The sequence below is a fragment of the Limulus polyphemus genome, unplaced genomic scaffold (assembly GCF_000517525.1).
Source record: "Limulus polyphemus unplaced genomic scaffold, Limulus_polyphemus-2.1.2 Scaffold2994, whole genome shotgun sequence".
Taxonomy (NCBI): Eukaryota; Metazoa; Arthropoda; class Merostomata; order Xiphosura; family Limulidae; genus Limulus; species Limulus polyphemus.
In genome coordinates this window covers 35,101-57,642 of record NW_013668604.1, presented here as the reverse complement: position 1 = coordinate 57,642, position 22,542 = coordinate 35,101, and the positions used below count along the sequence as shown (strand labels likewise).

Here is a 22,542-nt window from a genome sequence, read left to right as displayed (position 1 = left end):
TTCATTAGACTATAAGATATCCATCATAAAGACCTATCTAATTCACAATAAAAAAAACTAGAATTAATATTCATTAGACTGTAAAAATCCATCATAAAGACCTGTATAGTTCACAACCAAACAACTACAATTAGTGTTGGTTAGACTGTAAAACTCCATCACAACCAAAACAAACTAGAATTAATATTCATTATACTTTAAAAATCCATCATATAGAAACTATCTAATTCACAACCCAAAATAACTAGAATTAGCATTACTTAACACCCAATAGACTGTAAAAATCCATCATATAGACCTATCTAATTCACAACCCAAAATAACTAGAATTAGCATTACTTAACACCCAATAGACTGTAAAAATCCATCATATAGACCTAACACCCAATGTTAGCATCACTTAACACCCAATAGACTGTAAAAATCCATCATATAGACCTATCTAATTCACAACCCAAAATAACTAGACTTAATGTTCAATAGACTGTAAAAATCCATCATAGATCTATCTAATTCTAACCAAAACAAACTAGACTTAATATTCATTAGACTATAAAATATCCATCATAAAAACCTATCTAATTCACAACCAAAAAAAAACAACAAGAATTAATGTTCATTAAACTGTAAAAATCCATCATAAAGACCTATCTAATTCACAACCAAAAAAAAACTAGAATTAATATTCATTAGACTGTAAAAATCCATCACAAAAACCTGACTAATTCATAATTAAAAAAAAAAAATTAATGTTGGTTAGGCTGTCAAAGTCCATCATAAGAATCTAGCTGGTTATCTTTCATAAGTCAGAGTTAATGTTAGCATTACTTAACACCCAACTCTCCAAATAATTTCACTATGCTTTGAAGAAATTTGCATCATAGACTTAACTCACCATGTTGAGTGTTTTAATCAGTTTCTTTTGAAATTTTATTTTCAATAATTACATTGTTTTAAATTCTTTATTACCATGAAATAACTTAGATGCATTTTCTAAATAGATGCTTTATTATTATTTTTTTTGGAATACCCTGCAAGTAACTACCGAAACAGAATTTTTTTGAATAGCTTATTTTTTATAGCATACTGTGGAAGTATATACTGAGAAGAGTGTCTACAAATAACTAATGAAAGGGTTTAAAAATAGCTGGTTCATTTTCGTGGGATATATTGCAAATATGTACCAAGAAAAATGTAACTGATTTACTTTTGCAGGAAAGTGGGAGTGTCCATGGCATCATTGTGATGAATGTGGTAAGACCTCAGTAATGCTCTGTGTTGAGTGTCCCAACTCATTTTGCAAAGAGCATGGTACACCAGACAATATTTTGGTTGTGGATGGACACTTTTATTGTACTGACCACAAAGAAGATACGAAGTCCGAAGTGAATGACTCACCAGCTGCTAATTTAACAGATGAAGAAAATAATCCTTCATAAAACAGTATGCCAATCCTAAAACGTTAATGAATATATGAAATGAAGACTTGGGTTGAAATCAATAGTGGTATTGTGACTTCACATGAAAATATTCACAGGGTTTTTCAAATGGTTTTTATAAGTTCCATCTATTGCATCACTGCCATTGTCTTTTTTACTGGTTATTCCGCATATTAAATTGTGGTCCTGTTTTCACTATTCCAAAGTGTTGTAACCTAACTTTTGTATTTTTATCATCAGTAATAAATACAAAACTCTTTATCAAATAACTAACTTTTTTTGAGGTGTGACCTTTGAGTCAATGAACTAAAAGAATACATCAGTAGTGACATGTAGAATATAAAAGAAATTTAAGTAATGGTAAGTTTGCAAATTATTATAGACTATCTGTAAAAATTTGACTAGATAAAATATGGATTCTTTGAGCTGAGAGTTGGAGCAGTCATGTTCAGCAGTTTTAATGAAGAAAATAAATTTTTTGGTTAAATGTTTGACAATGCTGAATACTCTGCTGTCATGTGGATTTGGCACAAAGCCTAACAGTATATTTTTTACATTATATTCTCTATCAAACATAGGTACTTGACTGTGCAAGATTTTCACTGGTAGTAGCTACCTACAATAAATTTTTTTGTCTATTAGGTTTTTCCACAACTAGTATTGAAAATGTCTCGTGTATCATAACACATCAAGGAAAGTGCTCCACTTGTTTCCTAAAATATTGACAGGGCAAAGCTAATTTATGGAACAGAGATCTAGTTTAATAAAATCAGTTTTAATTATTTCATTTCATAGTATACTTACATAATGTTATACTTGCTGTTGTCACTTTATTTCAAATTTTTGTAGTGTGATTAATCTTGATGTAAAAATAAATAACAGTTTCTAATATCTTCAACATGTTCTTTCTCTTCTATAACTGTTACTATTAATAATTTAATTTCAGTCTCGAATATAATTTGAAGATAAACTGTGTATCACGTACCTAAAATAGTTCAAGCACTTCCTGAGAAACGTCAAGGTTTTTTTTCGGTTAGAAATTAATCTGTCCTAAAAATAATTTGCTTAATACTGGTACAGTTCTTGTCTTCTGTGCAAGTAAATGCAGTAATGAGAAGTATATGCAATTTTTCTGATATGATTAAATGAAAATGTTTCTTATTTGCTTACAAGAAATCTCGCTAATAAGTTACTACACAGAAATAAGTCTTAAGCCTTTAGTAACCAAACACTTTATACTCCCAGGAACAAGCAAGAATTGGAAAATTTTGTGAAATATAACAAATGTATATTTGATTAAATATGGAAAAGTCTTGGTGTACTTTGTATGCTCCTATGACAAGCAGGGGAATAAACACAGTTGCTTCGTTAATGATGACTGAAAATCTAAAGTTCAACAAAGCCAGACATTGTACAAAAGAGCTAAATAATCAATTACCTTAAAATGATCTTCCCTGAAGAAATAAAATCCTTAGTTACATATTTATATATTTTAAGATCAACTACACTTCTTGACCTACAGTCAATCAGTTATCGATGCAATAAGAAATGCTGCTTTATTTGCAGCTTTGTAACTCTTCACAAAGAGTCATACAAAACATCACCAAACAGAAAAGTGCTTAACACTTCCACTGCTATCTACGTATTTCCACGCATGGTCCCAGTGGCTAACTATAAGAATCTTCAGTTTTTTACCCACACTAAAGTTCTGTACATTCTGTGCCATCTGTAAGTAGAAGCATAAACTTATAATGAGTGTTTTAGAAAATACATTAGTCAGCCTCCATTTTATTTTGGTTGTTATGGTAATTTGTACTTTGTATGAATATTACAGAATCAAAAATACAACTTGAATTTTCAGATTATTTCCGGGACTTCTAAGATGGCGGTGCCCATGAAACAAGCTTCTCATTATTCTGGTGAAGATAGTTTGCAGGAAATATTCACTGATGAGGACTCTGAATCTAATCATTTTAGTGATAATTCAGATGTAGAGGATTCCAAGGAATATAGTATAGATGATGAAAGTGACTCAAATAATAACAATGAATCAAGTGATGTGGACATGCCAGTCCATGTAGGCCTAATACTAGCAGTAATAATGGTGCTTAAGCTGATTGTGCTCAAGTACCTGGCTGTGGGAAAGGTTGTTCCAATTGTAGTTAGGGCAGGAGAAATGAAAATTGGGTGGGGAACTGGAATAATGTAGACAGACCTCCATGTGTACACCAGTTCACTGGTATTCCAGGTATAAACATACAGCCAGATAATACAGAGAGCTGTCTTCAATGGTTCAAACTGTTTATTACTGATGAACTAACAGACAATGTTGTAAGAAAGACAAATCTTTATGCTGCATAATTTTTTCAGGAACACCAAGATTTGAAAAGATACTCCCATCCTAGACAATGGAAGGATTTCACTTCTGGTAAACTTTGGCTGTTTTTGGCCCTTCTCTGCAGCAAATCTATGGTGGTCTCCTGTATGGGTTTGGCTACAAGGTATACATGGACAATTACTATAACAGTGTGGCCCTATCCAAATTTTTGCTGGCAGATAAACAAAAGATCCATGTGTGTGGAACTTAGACTGAACGGAGGTGCCCTTCATGATTTGCAGCATGAGAGTCGGGTGGTGTTTGTTGAGATGGAGATGTGTTAGTGTGGAAAGACAAATGACCAGTAAAAATTATCTTCACAATTCCAGGATGGAGGAATGACAAGGACAATCAACCTATCCAAAAATCAGTTTGTGTGTTCGATTAAAACAGACATGTGTCTGGTCTTGACGAACTAGAACAAATGGCAAAATATTATACTTATACATGGAAAAAATTTGTTCTATATATATTTTAACTTTGCATGGCCAGTTCACATATTTTGTACAATTAGGCAAATCCAGATAAAAAGACTTGTTGCTGAATTTCAGAATGAAGGTGATTGGTGGCATTCTGGCATAATTTGGACAGGCAAAAGCTGCCCATCTTCCTCTGATAGTCAAGAGAAAGCACTCCAAGCTGTGGCAGGTCCTCAAACATCGAAGATTGAGCCTGCCATACGTCTAATTGGTGGAATCAAAGAACACGACTTGGTGGCCATGCTACCACCCAATAAAATAGAAATACCCTACTAAGCCATACAGAGTTTGCAAAAAAAAAGAAAATGCTCAGAAACAAGATTTTATTATAACAGATGTGAAGTCCCACTCCACAAAGGAGAATGAAACAAAAGATACCATGTTTATACTCATTTCTGATTAGGTAAGGTATTTGTACATATGTACATGAATATTCATTACTGTGAAACACTGAAGGTGTTATTATTTTAAGTGATAAAGTAGGCAGCTTGAAAGCATATCTTTTCTCAAAAAATGGTTAGCCAGTTGAAAAAGAGGTTAGCAGTAAAAATATTAAATTGTAAAAGTTAAAGCCTCATGCAACATTAAGCCACATTTTCCAACAACTACTTAACCCTTCATGATAATAAAAAAAATTATTAACTTAATGTATACTTCAACTCACTCCACCATTCTATTCACAATCTTTCTGGCTACTCCCCATGGTTTGGAAATTGAAAAGGAAACCTACAATTATTCCATTCTGAATGCTGTCTTTTCTCGTGATATTAATCTTGTTCTATGTAGTACTGAAATGCAATAACTAGTTTCTTCACCCCCCTCCTAATTTTAAGCAATTTCCTTTTAGTTAACTTTTTCCATAAGAAGTGAATCCATTTCCTCCTTTTTTTTCCTTGAATTCATCATCTTGAGAGATCTTTAATTTTGTCATAGTCAGAACTTCAACTATTAACCTTTTCACATGTTTTCTTTTAGTTTTATTACATGTACTTTTAACCACCATCTTCTATGAAAAATAATAAATCACAGAAACAACCTTAGTTTAGTCATGTCTTGAACACCACAAGCCAAAACTGTTGGGCTTAACTTTTTTCAACAACTGTTCAAATAAAAACATCCTGTAGGTTTCAAATATGCATTTTAGAACAAAAAAATTTTTTAAGCACTGGAACAGCATGTTTCAAAAATACTATACTGACTTTCCAAATAGGTTTAAAATATTCTGTAACACTTGGAGCAAAAAATCACCAAAAAGAAATACTTCTGCTGACTAATGATTTACACAAGAAATTTAAATGACAGCCCTATAACATTAAATTGAGGATAAAATGCCCTTTGTTATAAACGCATTCATCGGCTTTGTAAGGACTATTAGCAGTGGTATATATAAAAAGACAGAGGGTCTTCTCTGGTGGACTTGACAAATGTATTAGTATCTCCACAAATCAAGAAGGTTCAAATTTTAGATTTATGCTTGTAATTATGTATAGTTTGTATTTCTAATTGCTTGGACACAGTTGTAGTAAGTAAAATATGACAAATATAAGGGAGAATTCATAGCACAGTCATCACTACAGATCATTGAAAATTGGAACTTGTTCTAAATATTTTCTTTTTTAAGTGGAAAACTCAAACTTACATAATATAAATATCCCAATTACAAACTACATTTCAGTACCAAGTTTATTGATATACACAGAGAATTATTTAATTAAACTTTGAATGAAGCTGTAAAAGTTCATGAAATGTGCACTCTGACCCAGTTGTACAGAAGGCTAAATTTAAAAACTAATTGTATAGATGTGAAACCAAATGACACTAAACCTCACTATACATGTTAGTAAAAAACTCAAGTCTTCACACTGCCATTTCAAAAGGTTTGAGAAATAAAAATATTTTTCTCCTCTGCTCTTAGTTATCCATCCTGTTATGCTTGCATTACACTACAATCAACAAGACAGGGTAGGTATCATTTGCTGTGCAATGACATGCACTGTATCTTTAGGCACCACCACTGACTAATCATGAAATACATTACACTTTAAGAATTCTCTACCATTTTTCCTCTATTGGTGAAAAAATGGTCCATGTTTAAAAAATACTTGATCTGAAAATGTTCTGTTCTCAAGGATTCCAATTTTAGTAATACAAGTACCACTGGCTACTAGCAGTTTATAGAGTAAGATAATCCAATTTTATATAAACTGCTAGTAGCCAGTGGTACTTGTATTACGAGTAAGATAAATTTATTTTATCTCATGAAATAACAAGAGACCTGATGGGCCTTCACTGCTTCACCAACTTTTCAGTTTTAAACATAGAAATATTAAAAACAACAACAGTAAATTATTTCACAGGATGCTTTAATATATCTTGAGCATGAAAGTTTATTATAATTCACATTAAATATAAATCAAGTATGCCTGACTTAGTACACATTTAGTACAAACTCACCTAATACATAGAATATAAAAATTTGAATTGATATTTTATTTACTAACCAGAAAGAAAAACAAAAAAAGATGTATCCTGTATGCTGTGGACTCAAAGATTTTCAAATATTCCTTCTTTGAAATAAAACAATTTTATCAAAATACTGTGGAACCTATCATGCTGGCTTTTATTTCATGACTCAATTATTATGATATTAATTACAAACTGTTAAAATAGCTTGATGTCAGTAATTATGAAGAAAAGTTTCAAAATCATTTATTGTGAGGATTCTGAAAAGCAAAACAGCAGTAACTATACTGCTAATAATCCAACATTTTGAAGAGAAAAACTACTTATTCTTAATTCCACTTTTAGTCAAACACAGCAAAAACATGCCCTAGTCTGAATAGGATGTGTTGAAAACAGTTACCAATGGATTTAGCACTTGTTCGAAATTACTAAAAATATATAAATTTACATGTCTATTTCTTTTTTTCTGGGGGGGGGGGGATGACACAATGAATAGAACTATATCTTAAGAACTTTAATCCAGCTAAAAAATTATTGATAGAAATTATTTATTGTAAATTATGGAACTGCTCACAAACATATCACTGATGGAAATTTTCAAAAATTCTAAAGTTAAAAAAAACTACTTTCTACCATTAGGTTTTAATATGATAAATGTTACAATATCCTCTTTTAAGAATAAACCTCTCAACAAGCCTGACACCATTAACATTAAAAAATTTTTTATAATTGAGCATTTTTTTGTATGAAATTTTCATACCAGTTACACTTGATTTTTTGTAATATATGTCAAATATATAATTTAAATATATCAGTGGCTTTTGGCATGGCATCTTAACAGCAAAATAGAGAGCCCTTCAAATATTTTTTTTTGAATTAGAAATATAGTTTGGTAACCAACAAAAAATCTAGAAGACTTTTTTTCACACACATATTACATAAAATATTAATCTAACATGAGAAACAAAGATAACTAATTTTTAATGAAAAATGGACAACCTCAAAAAATTAACAAAAACAAGACATATTGCTGCCTGTCTTCTAGTGGAAGAGTACTTCTACCTAAAGTTAATGATTAGTATCAGTAAAGCAATCCTCAAGTTTCTGCCACAATAAATCTTGAGGACAATCATAAGCCAACTTAGTTGCTGAGCTGTTCATACAGTTTTGGAACATAATCATCCCACTGAGCTTGGTAGAAGTTGCCAGCAACTGGCTGTCCTAAGTTGTACTTCTTGGCAAAGTCTCTGATCTTAAAGTTGCCTCGGTGCTGTCCAGAGTTGTTAGAAAGTCGCTTTTCTGTGGGATTTAGATGACCTGGCTGCTTGTATACCACAAAAATATATCTATGCAAGCCTGAAAATTTTTTTAATTAAATCCATGATATTCTTGCTTACTGGCAAAACTTTTAATTGTGGTTTGGAATGTTTATTACACACACACATACACATTTGTGCTGCTACTTTTTAGAAGTACAGGTAAATTACTAAAGGGTGACTCATAATGCTGTACCCACTCAGAACAGAATTGTCAACAGTACTACTATAATCTAAAAAAACTTAATAATTGGTAACTGTATGGCAAACTTCAAATATACACAATATTTGTTTTAAAATAGAAGTAGAAGAGATCTATACAAACTGTTGTGAAAGTCATTCATTAATTTCCTCAGGAGCACTGTAGGTAGATCAGTTAAGTCTTGTTCAAATGGGAGCACTAGGTTTGAAACTATGATGGCAACAGGCTTATAACACAACAAAATTTTAAAATGGTACTACAATAAACTAATTAGACATTTTTTTGTAAAAGAGGAGAAAGGCACATCCTCGGGTGCTACAGAACATTAGTGCAAAGTCTCAGCATTCAACAAGGGTCAGCAAGAGAGATGAGGAAGAATAAATTTCTATGGGAGTCAGTATGTAACACACAGATTTGCCCAATTTGTAGTTATGATAGAGAATACATTTAAGAAGTATTAAAATAGATTTGGAAGTAAAAACTGAGGCTAAGAACATTAATTTGAAAGCCTACATAAAGATGACAATATTCCCAACATACAACTGAATTCAATCTCTGACTATATTTCAAGGTCAAAAGGCCGAACAAATGTCTTACAGGGAACTCAAGCAAATACAGCACTCACAGAGAATAAACTGAAATTTCAGAGTTCATAGCAAAACTTCCAAGAATTATTTCCAATGTCATGAGAGGAATTAATCGAATACTGATTTGTATGTTTAAGATGCAAAAGTGATGTAAATGGTTATAACTCAAATTTGAAAGATACTTACAACTTGTGAATCAATGTTATTATTCACAAACATAAACTTCAAGAAAAATAGCACCTAAAGCTAACTGTGGATTTCAGTCTTGACAATCAAGCAACATCATCACTAAATGCAAAGATATCAACCCTAACTGATGTATAATAGGAATGACAGCCTAAAACAATTAGAATCTTAGAAGAAAAATAGGAATGACTTAATTTCTGCAAGTGCTTTCCCAATGTGAGTACATATGTTTTTTTTCAATTATTTTAGACAATTTAAATGCAACAGTTGGCAATATATTCATATTTAAGTTGCTCCAACACCCATGCTTGACACGAGTTCCATATCATGCCATTTCTGATTGTTGTTGTTTTTTCTATTTTACACCTAACAACATAAGCATCAGACTTGAGCTATTTTTATGTTGTATTATTTCCATTTTAAAATTATTTCTTTAAACTTTTAAAACATTACACCAATTCAAGATAAAATTCAGGAAAATATCACATCTTCAGTTTAACCTAACTAATAACAAAACAATTCAAGTTTTCTCTTTGGTTACTTATTTTTTCATTTACAGCTGGTTCATAGTTATGGGCAGGCCCAACTTATTATCATTTAAGGAAGACCAGAACAAGCTAAAGAGTTAAGAAATGCCAGCAGCATATTTGTATTGGGATATAAAAAAAAAGATATTAAGACTTTCTCAATTAAGAAACCAGATCAGTAACTAATCTTAATATGCATTAATATGGGTAGAATATCAATCAAACCAAGATCAACATTTTAAAATGTATGTTTAATGCACTCAATACCATAATTATGAAAATATTCCTCTATACATACAATACTTTGACTTGAATTATTTTTAACCCACCTGTTCCTTTAGGAGGACCAGACCCAATATACTGTGACATTACCTCACCCTTATCAACTTCTGACCCAGGAATATTAACCACTAACCAATGGTGCCATTCACGGAACTTAGGGTTTTGTCTGCTAGGAGCATCAGGGTCTGTATTATGAGAGAGAAAATTAAATATACAAATTACTGATAGCAAATAACACAAATAGTAAAATCCAAAAACAACAAAGCATATATATAACTTTGAATGTGCACGATTTCAGATACTATTTACAAACAATCAAACACAGAAAAGTTGTTCTTAAAATGTGAGTTAGCCAAGTAACCAAAGTAAATCATAAACAATTAAATCATTTTGTTAAATGCAGAACAGCTTTATTATTGAATACACAGTATATTACTCTAACCAACTTATCTTCATAACTTTTATCTAATTATGAAGACATTTTCTTCAACAGTAGTTCCACAAAAAGGTAAAGAAACACAAATATCCAAAATTTACAAAATGAAATTTTAAGCAAAAATATTAACTAAATAAAAATTATTTACTACATTGATGATATTCAGTTTGTTTTGAAATGTATGATACTGACACCCGGAAAATGCTGTCAGTATGTTTGATGTTAAACACAAAGTTACACAACTGGCCATCTGTGCTTTGCCCACAGTGGGTATCAAAACTAAATTCCAGAGTTTTGTTTTAGCTGTCCCATGTCAGAATAACTGATTGGTTGAAAGTAACTGATTAGTAAGCCTGACAATGAATTGAGTAGCAATTTCCAGGATTCATTCATGTCAGAAATTACTTTTTTGTAGTAGATATATATGCTCTTCATACTTCCATTAATCATCTGTATTTTGTGAAAGTCCACACAGATGGGTTCAGTTAGCTAAGAACACCCTTTGTCAAGACAAATTATTCTCCTTATCTCTTTCAAATTATTAATCTCACTAATGTATCAACCATTAGGCCTTTCACTCCCATGACGGTTAACTTTACATTTTCTAACTTTTCACTGACCGAACTTCGCTTTCACGCGACTTTACCTTTACTCTATTTCCACTCGTCTGGTTGCAGCTATTTATACATCTATCACTTAGGCCTTCTAGAAATCTCCATAGCCTCAACATCAATGGATTGCAAATACAAAGTTTGATAGCCTTGACATCAATGAATTACAAACACAAAATAAATTAATTAATTAATAATACTACCTACACAAAACAGTCTTTTATATCTGATAATTCAGCTCTAGCATAAAATTAACTCCTCATTTGGACTTGTTTCCAAGTGCCCTCATTAGGTCAGTATGGTTGAAGATAAAGAAAAAAAAAAGTAGAAATGTTGTGCATCATTACACAGGATACATGCTCACCTCTACACAATTTGAAAACAGTCATATAGCATCTGCCTACAATCTCAATTTGAAAGATAACAGTATTTACTTAAGCAAGAAAACACTATTTTCTATGAAATTGGTTAAACTACATAGGTATTAAAATAAATATCACTTCTTACAACTAGAACTGATAAATAAATATTGATTTATGTTTAGATGTTTGACTTACCAGTCATACACAGTGTATACAATGCATTATCTTCAACAGGGTAGTTTATACGAGTTGGAGGGTCTTTCACCTGAGTTGGAGTTAACTCATTTCCAAGCTTCACTTCATAACTTCCATAATTCACCTAGAAGCATTATAAAAAGTCTTAACACCATGATAGAAGCCAGTATTTTACCATTAACAACATTTTAAATAGATACAAAACATCCACCCAAACAGTATGCATATTAAAACTAATAAGAAGTAACTATTTCAGCAACATTTAAAAGTATTAAGGAATTAATTGAATCCTTGGTAAAGATTGATAATTTTAGAAGCAGGTAAATCAAATATGGAGTTGTAATATGAAGATGCTTTGCATGTCCACATCTAAACTTGTAGAGTGATTTACCTGTTGATGAATGCTGTTAGTTTGAATTCATTCAGGTAATTTTGAATAGGCATAATGATATGAAATGTTTCACTTAGCTTAGGTTATTAATCTTGATTGTTCAGAAAGTGAAAGGAATATGAATTCAATCCAGTTTGCCTCTAGGACTAAATAACCACTCACAAGGCAGGAATTACTAACCAACAATTACTTGATTGCCACTCACTTTGTTGTAATATTATATTTAATGTACAATTACCAAAGAGATCCAAATACCTCATATGTTTTTTACATATATTTTTTTAATTATTAATGCACTTAATTGTTTTGTTGGTTGCAAGGTCCCTAATAATATAAGTCACAAAGAAACATTAAAAAAAATGCAATTAATGCTACTAATTACTGCTGGGGATTCCTTTATATTTTATATATAAATTGAGAGGTTTTATCCAATTTGTCTGTTTTTTTGTTTTTTTTACACTGAGGTTTTTACAAGCAAGAACATAAAAAATAATGGACCCCAATGGTAGTGAACAGTATTTTAAAATTCAGTGTCAAAAGTGCTTTTATAATACAGAGTATGTATTTGGCACTGTAGTATATATGTAAAGTTAATATTTTCCAACATTGAAAATATATTTTCTGATAGACACCTCCACTCTGTTAAAGCTAGGAAAGTGTAGGAAAATATTAACATCTGATATGATTACTTAACTCTTCTCACAGTTACAGCTGGAATCACACATTGAACAGGTGGAGGGACCAGTGTAAACATTACCTAGAAGAGCACCCTTCAAAAGTATGTGAAGAGCACCCATGGAGTGTGCCACTTCTATGTTGAGGAAACACACCCGTGGGAACCCACACCACATCTAAACCAGGTATACTCTTTGCCCAAGTGGAGCCAACTGGTGTTGTATCTCAATCAAAAGGCAGAATAACTGATCTATCCCAAATATAAAAGGAAGAGGAATGTGTGTAGAGTGGCTCGGGTGCATCAGACATAACTGGGAAGTTAACTCCAGTCTAGACCAGTGACACTGGGAGGAACTTAACCAGCCCCTGGCAGGAGGAGGGTCCTCAACCATTCACCTGAGGTGTAGGAACAAGAAGAGAAGCCTCCTTTCAGTGTGTACAAATTCAACACAACCTGGAACAAACTCTGGGAATGTACATCTGGACAATGACAGGAAGGTGTAAATGCAAGGTGGAGGGTAAATTCTAGTCCAAAACCAATCGGCATTGGGGATGTTACATCCAGTTCACAATAGGAAGAAGTTCCCAGTCCATTCACATGTCAGGTCTTGTGGTAGATGGTCCAGCTCCAACCAAAACCAGCTGCCCAGGAATTGACATCAGGTGGCAGTAGGAGGGAGGTTTCTCAGACAGAGGGGTTAACCACAAAATAGATGGAAAAATCCAGTCCATATCAGCGGCATCTGGAATAAAACATCAGATCCATGGAAGGAGGATAGTCATGCCATCTACTCAAGCAGAATGTCCTTGCCCTACTCTTACCCAAGTATAATTGTGTACACTCAGGAGGATTCCTCCATGATCTACCATCCCACTGGCTGGGAGCTGGGAAGTGGTAAGGACTTCTGTACTCCACTGGAAGAAGGGGGGATGAAACATCTTGGAGAGTTTGAAGGAATGCATCACCAGAGAAAGTGCAGTGGGTGACCATGAAACCCTATTATGAAAAGCTGACCATTCCCGATTCTGGCAATCTAGGGAAGAATGGAGATGGGCAGTAATCTCTTTCTACTTTACTCATAACATTTTAAGTAGGCCCCTGAAAAAACAAAAAAACACCCAGAGTTGTACCAAAGTATGGAGAATGGCTACAGGGAGAAGGCAATATGTGACAAGCAAATGAATGGCTGTGAGCCCAGAAGAGGAGATCTAGAGTGTAGGATCATAATTACTGCAATCAAGTGTTGACTGGATTGATAGAATGAATCATAACTGTCTTGCCTCACAGAGATGACAGAAATAACCATCACCTGCTGAACAGCAAGGAGTACCAAAAGGTTGATGTAAACTCATCCCAAGATCTCCTGTATAATGCAGTATGCACCCCATTCTGATAACATGGCATCAATGAAGGCCACCCAGACAAGTAGAAGGAATAGGTATCCCCATGGCCCAGAAGGATAAATGCTTCCAGCAATGCCCATATCTCCAAAATAGAGAGAACATCTTGTACAGGGAAGGTGCTAATAGTGCCCTCTGAACTAAAAACTCCATGGATCACAAAGGAAGAGGAGAAAGCTGGGCTGGACTGAGATACAAGTTGAAAAACACCTCCAGATGAACAAGATATTGAGTGGGCTGGATAACAGACTTCTTCCTCTTGATAAACCAACCCATCCGAACAGTTTCACTGAGGAGAAGTTGGGTGTGTGAGCAAGACTCTGAAGGATGGAGCCACTCATCCATAAAATGATAGAAACTGAGCCAGTGAGATGACAAACGACCAAGCCAGAAAGCACAGGGTGCCAATGTTAGCCCAAAAGGAAGAGCTCAGAATTGATAAATGTGACCCACATGGACAAAACATAGAAAATTATGAGAGGCCTGAGCAATAGGGATGTGAAGATAGGTTTCAGACACTTTGATTTTCATCATCCAAAGTCCTGGAAGAAAGACTCATTTGAGACAGAATTTCATGGTGAACAAAGGCACATCAAGGAATCGATTCAGATGGGCCAGACTGAGCACAGGATGCCAATCCCTGGTCTTCTCAGGGATGACAAAAGTTCTGGAAAGGAACCCTGGAAATATAGGAAAAACCTGTCCAATAGCACCCTTAATGAGAAGGACTTGAACTATATCTGTGAGATGCTGGTAGGAAATGGGATCTTAAGGAGTTAGAGAAAGAAACTGGGACATGGAATAAGGTGGGGGGGGGGGTGGAGGAAAAGGAGTGACAGTCTCTTGACAAAACTCGAATGACCCTAGGGTTGGTGGTAAAAGTCTCCCACACTTCTGAAAAGCAAGCGAGCCTGGCTCTCAAAGAACTCGAATACATAGGATAGTCATTGGTACTGCTCACGTTGTACAGGGCATCAGGTAAAAAATGGTACGACATGTAGATGTAGTCCAGGAAGTAGAAACTGGTAAAGGAGGACATGGAATGGGAACTGCAGAAGGAGGAGGTTGGGACAAGAGACAAGTATGAAAAGAAATGGCAAACAAAGACAATCTGGATAAGTAGTAAGAATACAGGCTTCTGCCAAAAAACCCTTGAGAGGATAAAAGAAAGCCTTGAACAACATGTGAGTGGGTGACAAATAAGGAAAAACAGGAACGAGCAAATTATGCTTGAGAAAAATGCTCTGAAGTATTGGGGTCTGAACTCCAAAAGGGAATTCATCTGTTGTCTATTGAGAAAGGATTTATAACGATGATATACGAGTGCATGAGCCTCTGAAGTATGTGGGGGCATGGCATACTAATTCCCACATAAAACGTTCAGCATGGACCCCAATATCAAGTGAAGTGGGGAAATTAAAACTCAGAACTAAGTGCTGCAGTTAATAAGGAAGGGGAAGGTCCAAGTCTGAAATTTCCTCTGCCAAAAATGTCGCACTTACAGCTATTGTCACGGACTGTTGAACGCCAGTACCACTGGTATCCATTGTAGTCGTAATAGTAAATTCAAAATTATTGACTGACTACTGGTAATTGAGTGAGAAATAGAATTCACAATCAAATAAATAAATCCAATTTGATAGTGTATTATAAACAATACATTGAAATGTGAAAATCAGTAGTTGAATATTTTTGAAACACACTAAAGGAAAAACAAAAGTATGAAATCAAGCACTGGGTCTTAACACTGCCATTCCAAATCGAGAAGTGAAGATTGGATTCAACTGCATAAAGGGAGTCAGCTTCGATAGAAGGGTGTGTCGCACTCCTATTGATGGAGGGTTGTCTTATGCTAAATTTCATACTTAAATGAAATTGAACCATGCAATACATGTAGAATTAGGTGGGAGTTCAAAGCTAGTGGCAAACAAAAATTTGCCCACTAGAAGACAGCCAAGTCGAGAATAGCTGTAACTTTGAGAAGAGGTAAGTAATCAAATCGGAACCACTCATATAATAGTAAGTCACACAAAAAAACAGTAACCAATGGTCAATAATTAGCTTTCAGTCTTATCCTTAGGCCTGTCTTGTGTGTTGAAATACATTAAATATATATAATTCATTAACAGATCTAGCCTTGCTCCATTTAAAAATTAATAAAATCAAATTCTGAAAGTTTTTTTCTTAATTTCCTAGAATGGGTACTGCAAAGCATGGTGACAATATGTTGTGTTATTATAAGATACATTTCCATGAAAATAGCTTTGCCATTATCCTTCAAAATACTCAAATGTTATACAAAGGTTTACTGGTAATTTTCACATACATAACCATTCTGTATACAATCTTTTCATGTCACCAGAAATCCTTAATTTATGCATGTGATTACAAAATTACTTACACAAATTTGTGTTCTCAGTTAACTTTTTATAGCAATAATTTCAACTTAGCTTAATACACTGTGCAAAGTAATATGAATACAGGAACAAACAAGGAGACAGGCCACTCAATCATACATTAAAGTCAACTCCTTTACCAACACTACAAGAAGAAAATATTTAAGATAAATTCTACCGTGTGTAATAAACTAAACAACATTCTATATTGTTAATAGTAAATTTTACTATGAATTACTAACTGTTCATATTATTCACTTGCATAAAATCTGATACTTTGTACATTTCTTTTTCCAATTAACAATAAGTAAGTTCCCCTTATTTCAGCTACACTAAAGAGGAGTTTTCTTTGGTCAAAAGACCTACTAATAGGAGAAAATAAGCAAGTTATACCAAGTTTCAAAATTTCTAAACAATTTTCTTCTACTTCAAACAGTCAGCTATTGTTTTTGTGTTCCTTAGGTAAGATATATTATTTCTTGTTACTTTTGTTCACAATATTCATTGTATTGTTTTTTATTTTAGATTGTTTTGTATTGTTAATTTAATAAGTATTTAACATATTCGCTGTCACAGAATAAATTAAACATTCAAGAGGTTCCAAAGAGTAGTCACAGTATCCCAAACTCATATGTCAAAAGAGAGATTTGCCTTTGAAACACAACTGTCTGTGACTCCCAGGTGGGTCATATGGTCCATAAATAAAAGTCAGTTGTGACCCACCAGTGGGGCGCATGGCAACAAACGTATTAAGACTGACTTAAATCTCCCAAGATGGATGAACCTTGTGGCATATTATTGGGATTATGGCTAAAAATACTGTTAATAGTAAAGGTACCCAACTGATGAACAATACATTTTGATGCAGAAATGTAAGAAGGGCGTACTTAATTAGCTATACTGATTGCCAGGTTGATTTTCAGCGTCACTATGATTGGAAGTTAATATTAATCAATAACTTATGGAAAGTACAAAATTTCATAAATTTTAGTTTTTGTTGATAATTCGTTTATCCTTGATAATAGTAACCTGTTGTTGCAATAGTTTTTTTTGTCCAATGCATTCTAAAAAACATTTATCAAAATATTTGTACCCTTTCAGGAGTTGGTTACATTCTGTTCACTTCCAGTGGGCTGATCCACATATTGAATATTTTTATGTTCTTGCCTGTCAGAACACTCATTGTAAAGGACTGACAAAACAAACTGGATGAAATCACTCATTTTAATATTTAAAACATGAAGAAATCCCCAGCAGTAATTAGTAGGGTTAATTGCAATCACTTAACTACCATTTGTTTCATAAAATGAATGGAATCTTGCCATTTAGCAAGATAAACACTTTATCATGAAAACATGACCATAAATAACTCCATGACTATTCAGCTTGATCCTGATAGCTGTCAGAATGAGGCCACCCTAAACTATGCATTGGTCAAGAGTTATGCTTTGTCACATGCCCCAAAATAAGTTACACCAGTGGTTCAACTATTGTCAAGTTTAAGAGATGTGTGGTTTTCAATAATTTCATCTCAATTCAACCCAAATGGCATCATATATGTTGTTCACTAATTTTAAGAAACATCAACCTTGTGTTTTGGACTGTTTGAATACATGAATGAAACACCTGCTCATTAATCATGAATATTTATCAGTTCTATGAACAGGTATAGAACCAGACTAGATCTCATTCAAAACTGGTAATTTACATAGCTCACCAGAAAAAAAAAAATTCCTAACTAAAATTTCAAATTGATTTGTACAGAGTTTGATTTGCAATTTGAGGAACTATTATTTCAGAAATATTACATTAATGATTTTTTTTAAACAGATTTTGAAAAATATTAGTTAATAATTAAAAATTTTTTTATCAAGTTTAATTCATACAACTGTAGGATTGGTTTTCATTAACATCTTTTTCATTTCTTAATACTTATGATTTAATTTTCAATTTTGAATGTAGATTTGAATAAAAATAAATATTGATTGAGCAACATTGTTTTCATTTTTCAGTTATAGAACTTGTTTCATGATTGAAGTAGAGCGAAATTATTAAGCTCAGTTACAAAATAAGTAACACTGTATCATATTAATTTTTTTATTTTCAATATATATAATTGAAAATCAACAGTAAAAAAAAAGGGGGGGGGCAAAAAGTTATAGTTTAACACTAATGCAGCAGAAGATTACCTATGTGTTATTATGTACTTTAGAGGACACATGTAGCCATAGAAAAAATTACCAATTGCATCTTCATCCATGTGACAAGCTGCCTTCACCAACAGCACATAATATGAACATAAAACATTCACAAATAATGATATCTGGTAACTTAAAAGCACCTATAATACATAATAGAGATAATAATGTTTAATATAATTTACTGGTTTTCACTTTTACATAGTTTTAACAAGTTAAATTCATAATTAAATCTATTTTAAGACTATTTATTATTTTACTGGTAATGAAGTAAATCCAATAGTTTAAACTATTTAATATATAATAATTAATCATGCACAAACCTCCAAAACATTAGGTGGAACAGTATCAATCACATCTGGTATAACACCATATTCCTCCATAGCCTTCCAACTATTTTTAGACTATCCACCGGAGACAGGTTCCAAATGTTGCCCACCTTTCCAATAAAATAAAATAAAAGTTAACTAGCAATGTGTTTAAAAATCACTATATTGCAAGTGCAGATTATTCATGATCATTAGTGACAATTTACATCACCTTACTCCCGACCATCCCTGTAGCATGTGACTACACTTAAAAGTTGGCCCCGTTGTTGCAATTCAATACAGTGTGAAGACTAGTAAATACATGTAACACCTCATATTGACCCCTTCTTAAGGAAGGTTACATTACAGGATCTTCTGCTGTAAAATTATATTCTACAATTATAAAAGATACAAAGCAAAAATGGATATCTGTAGTGTTGAACCATGTTCATGATGTAAAAGGTGTAGTTCTAGCAAGATAAAAAGAAGGCTACTCTATGACCTGCTTCCAGTCATACACAAGATGTTGTGAAGAAAGTTAAAAATGCTTGTTAGCAGGAGTAACCCAAGAACATAGTAGTTCATTGCAGCCACAGTAGGAACTTCCTTTGGTAATACAAACAGGATAATTCACAAGTCTACAATAGCTACTCAGAAGCCATATTCACATGCTTTCCTTAAAACACAGTCCAATGGAAGACAAACTGACTAAAACAGTAAGACTGGAACCTGACAAGTGCAAGTATATCGTCACATTGGATGAAATACTCAAGTGAATGAGAAAAAACAAAAAGTAGGAATACCTCAGGAATCAGTACATAAGATTTACTTTTTCTGATCTATATTAACAATACTGATAGAGGCACAATTAATAACTGATCAAAGTTTTTGGATGACATTAAACTGTAGGGTATCTAACTGTAGTGACAATTTTGAAGTACTCTATAAGGATTTGGATAAATTAGGTTGCCAAATATTTAACAAATGAAATTAATAATGGGAATTACAAAATAATGCCTTTCGATTATCATAACTTGGATCACACGTTTAATAGAGATAAGAACCCACTCAATCGCATAACTGAAGAAAAGGATCTTGGCATAGTAATGGGTAAGTCAATCAGGCCATTGATGCAGTACTTTATGGCTAGTAGTAAAGCTATCAGAATTGTATGATGTCTTTGCACACATTGATTGTAAGTTAAAAGGTAATTACCTGTCTGAACAAATCATTTGTTAGGCCTCACTTGGAACATTGTGTACAGGTTTTAGTCTCCTTATTTGAGAAAGGATATTATTTTATTGGAAGGCTTTAGATGAGGGTTATCCAAGGTGTAATAAATGAAAAGAATGAGACTTAGTATTGTTTTAAGCTAGAAGTATGTAACTAAATTGCTTTACAATTTTGCATAGTTTTACGCTGGGGAGAATTTTTTTTCTCAACAAAATCACGTGTGGAATACTCACAGCACCTTCCAGCTTTCAAGAATGTGTTTGAGCAGAACTTTTTAAAGGTAAAACTTTAGTGCTTAGTAAAGTGCAATGAGAGCCAGAGGACTAAGGGGTCTGGGGGAATGCTCCACTTAAATCTTTAATTTAGCAAAATTGTGCATTTCCTTGATCACTGTGATGTTGTATAAAGCCAGTCAACCAACAAAAATGTAATTTTTTTTAATTAATTGTAACCGCTCTTTCATTTCAAATTCAACTAAACATGCAAGGAAGTTACAATGTGTGTTACCTGTTATGACACAAAATGTAATGTGTTAAAACTGGCCATCTGTTACACACCAAAATATGCATCATAATGCTGACACTCAAACAATCAACCATTTGACCTTTATAATAGCTCTAAAATACAAGTGTTTCTTAGTGGAAAGTTTAAATTGTATTTAATACAATTCAGAATGACAAAGAACAACTAACAATCTAAAGGGTAAGGATAATCACAATATTCAAATTAATATGAACAATAAATTGAAATTAAATAATTCACATACAAAAATGACGCAAGTCTGATTCATCAGGAGCTGGTGATGAGACAGCAAATGCATGAATCAGAACACTCAGCACAATTTATAGAAATAAGACACCATCGTTCGAGTCCATGACATAACATAGTATTTCAAATTTAGTAATCCCATTGAATAATCCAATCGAGCATGAAAATATGACCAAATGTGCGAGTGTCATACCCAGTACTTCAGTGTTGGTAGCTCTACACTCATTTACTGACTCAGGGTTTAGGTTACAAACTTTGAGTTTTAAAACCTGTGATTTTAAATGGAAGATACGTTCTATTCTATTGGCACATTTCATTGCTAGAGAGAGAAAAAACCGATACCATTCCGTTAAACCCCCACAAATGATAAGCTTTTACTATATGAATACAATGATTATTAATATATTTTTAGAAATGTATTATGGACATTTACTATGTGAATAAAATACATATTTATGTTTTTATATATATATATTTATTTATTTATAAATATATATTTTAAAAGTTATTGAAATTATGGGTGTATAACAGATAAAAGTACCAAAAAAATGAATATTAATTTTTTTATTAGTAGGTACTACTGAACAGAAACACCATCACATTTTGACACTGGTTCAACAAAAAAAAAAAAAAAAATAAGCATAAAATCTTACTACTCTCAGTAGATGGTATTCCTAGTTATAATCATTATTTTAATATTACTATTATTATTATTTACTATTTCAAGTATTTCAGTGTTTAGGTTCAAGGCCATATAAAATCACTTAAACTGTTAGTGTTAAAGTTAAACTTCAAAGTAATTTCAGTAAGATGGTAAGTAGTAAGTGAATGACAGACATCTTATATTTAAAAACCAATAAAAATAAGTAATGGAACAAGTTTTAACTTTTAAAAAATATCTTTAATTAGTTGCAAAGCTCTAGCTTATGCTATTCTTCCGAGATTTATGTTCGATGATACATGACACTGATACAGTGATAGTAAAACTAAGTGTTTTTCAAACAAAGTAGACTCTATGTTCTAGCTTTAGACCTCTTTAAATTATACGACTGTTGTATAGAACTCAAAAAACCTAAAGTTAATTTAAAAAAAGTTTAACACCTATTTTTAGGCCTAGGCCTATAAAGCAATTGATATTAATAATAATAAATTAGACTCATAAATGATAAAATGAAATTTAAAGTAATAGTAATATTTATAAGTTAATAACTATAGTAAAAGTTATAAATCAGTACAAAAATTATCATTACTTTAAACATAAATTATAACGCACTCTCTGGATAATTTATATAAGAGAACATAAAATAAACTTGTTGTATTACAATATTTTAATTTATTTCATAAAACATTATAAAATAATTATACAGCCATACTTAACGGTCACCTAAGCTCAAAGTAACAACAAACTTACAAATAAAAACGTGAGGAAGCACACGTCACAAAAAGCGGATTATAAATTGCTGTAAATGTTTCATTAATCAAAGATGTGTTATCGTCCAAGTTAATTTAACTGTTCGCTATTCATTCCGAAAGTATGGATATCACTATTTCACATATCTTTTGTATGTAAGTGTCACCATTATTATGAAGTAATAATAATAATAATAACTTTCATCATAAAGCTAACTTACTTAGTTACTATACAAACCACACTTAAATTAAAATGATTTAAAATGAAATTTATAAATTAATACTGTGAGATAGCGAATT

The 22,542-nt window shown here is 32.6% G+C and overlaps 2 protein-coding genes across 3 annotated transcripts in view; one reads left to right on the top strand and one right to left on the bottom strand.

Moving 5' to 3' along the window:
- LOC106468398 (histone-lysine N-methyltransferase NSD2-like) overlaps positions 1 to 2,337 on the top strand; it is a 68,816-nt gene extending 66,479 nt beyond the window's left edge. The window contains 1 exon segment of the mRNA XM_013928821.2: positions 1,216 to 2,337. Coding sequence (XP_013784275.2) covers positions 1,216 to 1,439 — 224 coding nt within the window. The 3' untranslated portion in view covers positions 1,440 to 2,337.
- A 4,327-nt stretch (positions 2,338 to 6,664) lies between these two features.
- On the bottom strand, positions 6,665 to 22,336 carry LOC106468399 (protein D3-like). Of its 2 annotated transcripts, none has more exons than XM_022396739.1 (5): positions 22,244 to 22,336; positions 18,847 to 18,962; positions 11,463 to 11,586; positions 9,906 to 10,043; positions 6,665 to 8,114 (listed from the first exon to the last, which is right to left on the bottom strand). In XM_022396739.1, the coding sequence occupies exons 2-5, from the start codon at positions 18,904 to 18,906 to the stop codon at positions 7,900 to 7,902; spliced, it is 537 nt and encodes a 178-aa protein (XP_022252447.1). In that variant the 5' UTR covers positions 18,907 to 18,962; positions 22,244 to 22,336; the 3' UTR covers positions 6,665 to 7,899. The 2 variants fall into 2 exon arrangements, with proteins under 2 accessions (XP_022252447.1, XP_013784276.1); XM_013928822.2 differs by having other exon boundaries at positions 22,206 to 22,252.
- Between the last annotated feature and the right edge of the window lie 206 nt (positions 22,337 to 22,542).

Coding starts and splice junctions, on each gene's coding strand:
- LOC106468399 (XM_022396739.1), bottom strand. CDS start 18,906: ATGGAGGAATATGGTGTTATACCAGATGTGATTGATACTGTTCCACCT. Junction 10,044..11,462: donor GTATACACTGTGTATGACTG/GTAAGTCAAACA, acceptor CTCATAATACAG/ACCCTGATGCTCCTAGCAGA. Junction 8,115..9,905: donor TGGTCCTCCTAAAGGAACAG/GTGGGTTAAAAA, acceptor AAAAATTTTCAG/GCTTGCATAGATATATTTTT.